At 42.6% G+C, this 2,500-nt stretch overlaps 1 protein-coding gene across 1 annotated transcript in view; it reads left to right on the plus strand.

The window, feature by feature from the left end:
* Positions 1-2,500, plus strand: part of prss12 (serine protease 12) — a 28,624-nt gene that overhangs the window by 15,553 nt on the left and 10,571 nt on the right. Inside the window, exon 9 of the mRNA XM_030352031.1 lies at positions 1,181-1,386. Coding sequence (XP_030207891.1) covers positions 1,181-1,386 — 206 coding nt within the window. The remainder of the gene's footprint in view (positions 1-1,180; positions 1,387-2,500) is intronic.

The following is a 2,500-nucleotide window of genomic DNA, read 5'->3' on the forward strand; positions in this document are numbered from 1 at the left end:
CTGCTGTCTCCCCATTTGATGCCCAGCTGTCAGGGCTCTGACCTTGCCTGTAGAATGAGAGGCTTTATGGATGGATGAACTCTGAACACTGAGTGTAGGACGGGGAGCCATCAGAGGACTGGGACCACTTGGAGACGTCTTAATAGAGGGAGAGGAAGGGCCATTACATTACAGAGACTGGAGCCCACACACACACACACACACACACACACACACACACACACACACACACACACACACACACACACACACACACACACACACACACACACACACACACACACACACACACACACACACAGAGATCTCGCTCTCTTGTTCTCTCTTTTAAATTTGATGACTCACGGGGCATACACATACACACTCCATGACTGGCTGGCTAACTAGTTGGAATCAGGCATTAGTCGTTTGATAACAAATGACTTGGGGTTGGCCTGACTTTTGACACATTCAGAGAATGCAAAACAATAACATTCATATCCTGTTAATCCACCTTCCTCTCACCCACACAGATTACAGAAACACGTGCAGGGAGTCAAACATAAACAAATAAACTCATAAATTAAATATGATCTACTTCAAGGAGGGACATGTTACATGCTATTTAAAACTGAGCTGGTTAGAACTAGTGCTGGCAGGGTTTCGTAAAAACAACCAGCCGTGCATCTTTCTTTGTCATGGAAGAATAACAAACAATAATTGATACCCTGACCCCTCTGGTATGAGTAGGATTAGACCGCTCTTTGTCCTGGACAAAGAGCTAGGCTGCGATGAGGTGCAGCCTAGCTATGACACTTGTTTTGTTGGTCCCAGCTCATCTTAAGCTTACTAGATAAAAAAAAAAAACGTGGCCCTTTGGAAGCAATATTGACTTGTCTTTAAGTATCCTCAAAGTTCATTTTACATTTTGAATGGATTATTTTTAGAGGTTATATTCTTTTTAATCTTTAAAATCATTGAACTACACTGGAGTACACAAATAAGGATCAAGAAAGGGACTTCTGTTGACAGCAACAAATGTTGTTGTCAGGTCTTGTTAGTTTCTCAACCACAAATGTTGTTGTCAACTGAAGTCCCAGAACCCAAGAACCCTACAGCTATTTGTCTTTCATGCTGTAACTTACTTTGAAAAATTCCAAAATGTCCAGCCTAAATGTTTACCGTTCTATTCCCCACACAGCGGGGAGGCGAAGGCGCGCGTTATGGCATATTTCGGCGAGGGAAGCGGTCCGATTCACGTGGACAACGTTAAGTGTAGCGGCGAGGAGCGTTCGCTGGCCGACTGCGTCAAGCGTGCTCCCGGCACGCACAACTGCCGCCACAGCGAGGACGCCGGGGTCATCTGCGACTACGGCCAATCACAGCTCAGCTCCAAAGAGGTCAAAGGTGAGAGGATAACCAATCAAATAAACTTGACAGGGGCTACTTTTGTTACAGGTGTTATACACCACCATTCTGTTGGGATATTTATTCAAAATCAAAAAGTCAAAGTCAGCTTTATTGTCATTTCAAACAAATGTACAAAACAAATAGAAGAATTGAAATTTTGTTTGTCTTTGACCCAGGGTGCATTCACATGCCGCCATTAGGCAGATGCTTTTATCTAAAGCGACTAAAGGCTCGGACATACGTTCCGCATTCCGTCTCCGCTGTGATCTTCACTGACCCTGACCCTCATGGATTGAGGGTCAGGGTCAGTCTGGTGTGCCCACCGCCATGCTCTGTACCCTAGTGAAGCATGTTGATCATTTCCATGTCATCTTTATCAAATGTTGGCAATTATATATTGCAAATGTATATTATGTATAGGCCTATATATTTTTCCCTGGTGTGGAAGCAGAGGAACAACTGTTTTTATGCCGATGCACCAAAAGTTGTTGTCACAGAAAATGCCCAGACCTAAAAATGGATTCCTGGTCCAAATGGTTTCATTAGGAATCAGCTTTGGTTGAGAGTGGTCCCAATGTGGGAGTGTGTTCTGACATGGAAATAGATTGGTTGGCAGCGCCTCAGTGGCCAAAGCAAAAGCCTGGTGTGAGCGCAGGAAGTCAGACTGAGACCTCAAATCATTAAATCACAAATGAAAAAAAGGTTGTCTACTTTATTACTTTTAAGAAAGTGGACATTATTAGAGGTAGTTCAAAATGTATGTATATTAGAAAAAAACACTTCATGCTTTCCAAGAAGTATGTTTTAAATTGAACACTCTAAAATGAATTAAATGAAAGTAAACGTTGATTCGTGAGATGTTCTCGTAAGAGTTGGGTCTGCATGGGTTTTTTGAAGGTTTGTATTTCAATAGAAGAATATCCCTTTAAAATGAAGTCGTCGCTAGACTAACTGGGCCAAAACTTGTGTTACTTTTAATATTGAGTGCATGCTAGTTAATCAAACGGTATCTGTGTTTAAAGAGATGTAGCATGTTGAGCAAACACGTCCAGCGGGTCGGATAAACCCCAACGATAATGAGGAACAACTGACCAAACAGACCGACACAAAG

Source organism: Gadus morhua, chromosome 3, assembly GCF_902167405.1.
Source record: "Gadus morhua chromosome 3, gadMor3.0, whole genome shotgun sequence".
NCBI classification, from domain to species: domain Eukaryota; kingdom Metazoa; phylum Chordata; class Actinopteri; order Gadiformes; family Gadidae; genus Gadus; species Gadus morhua.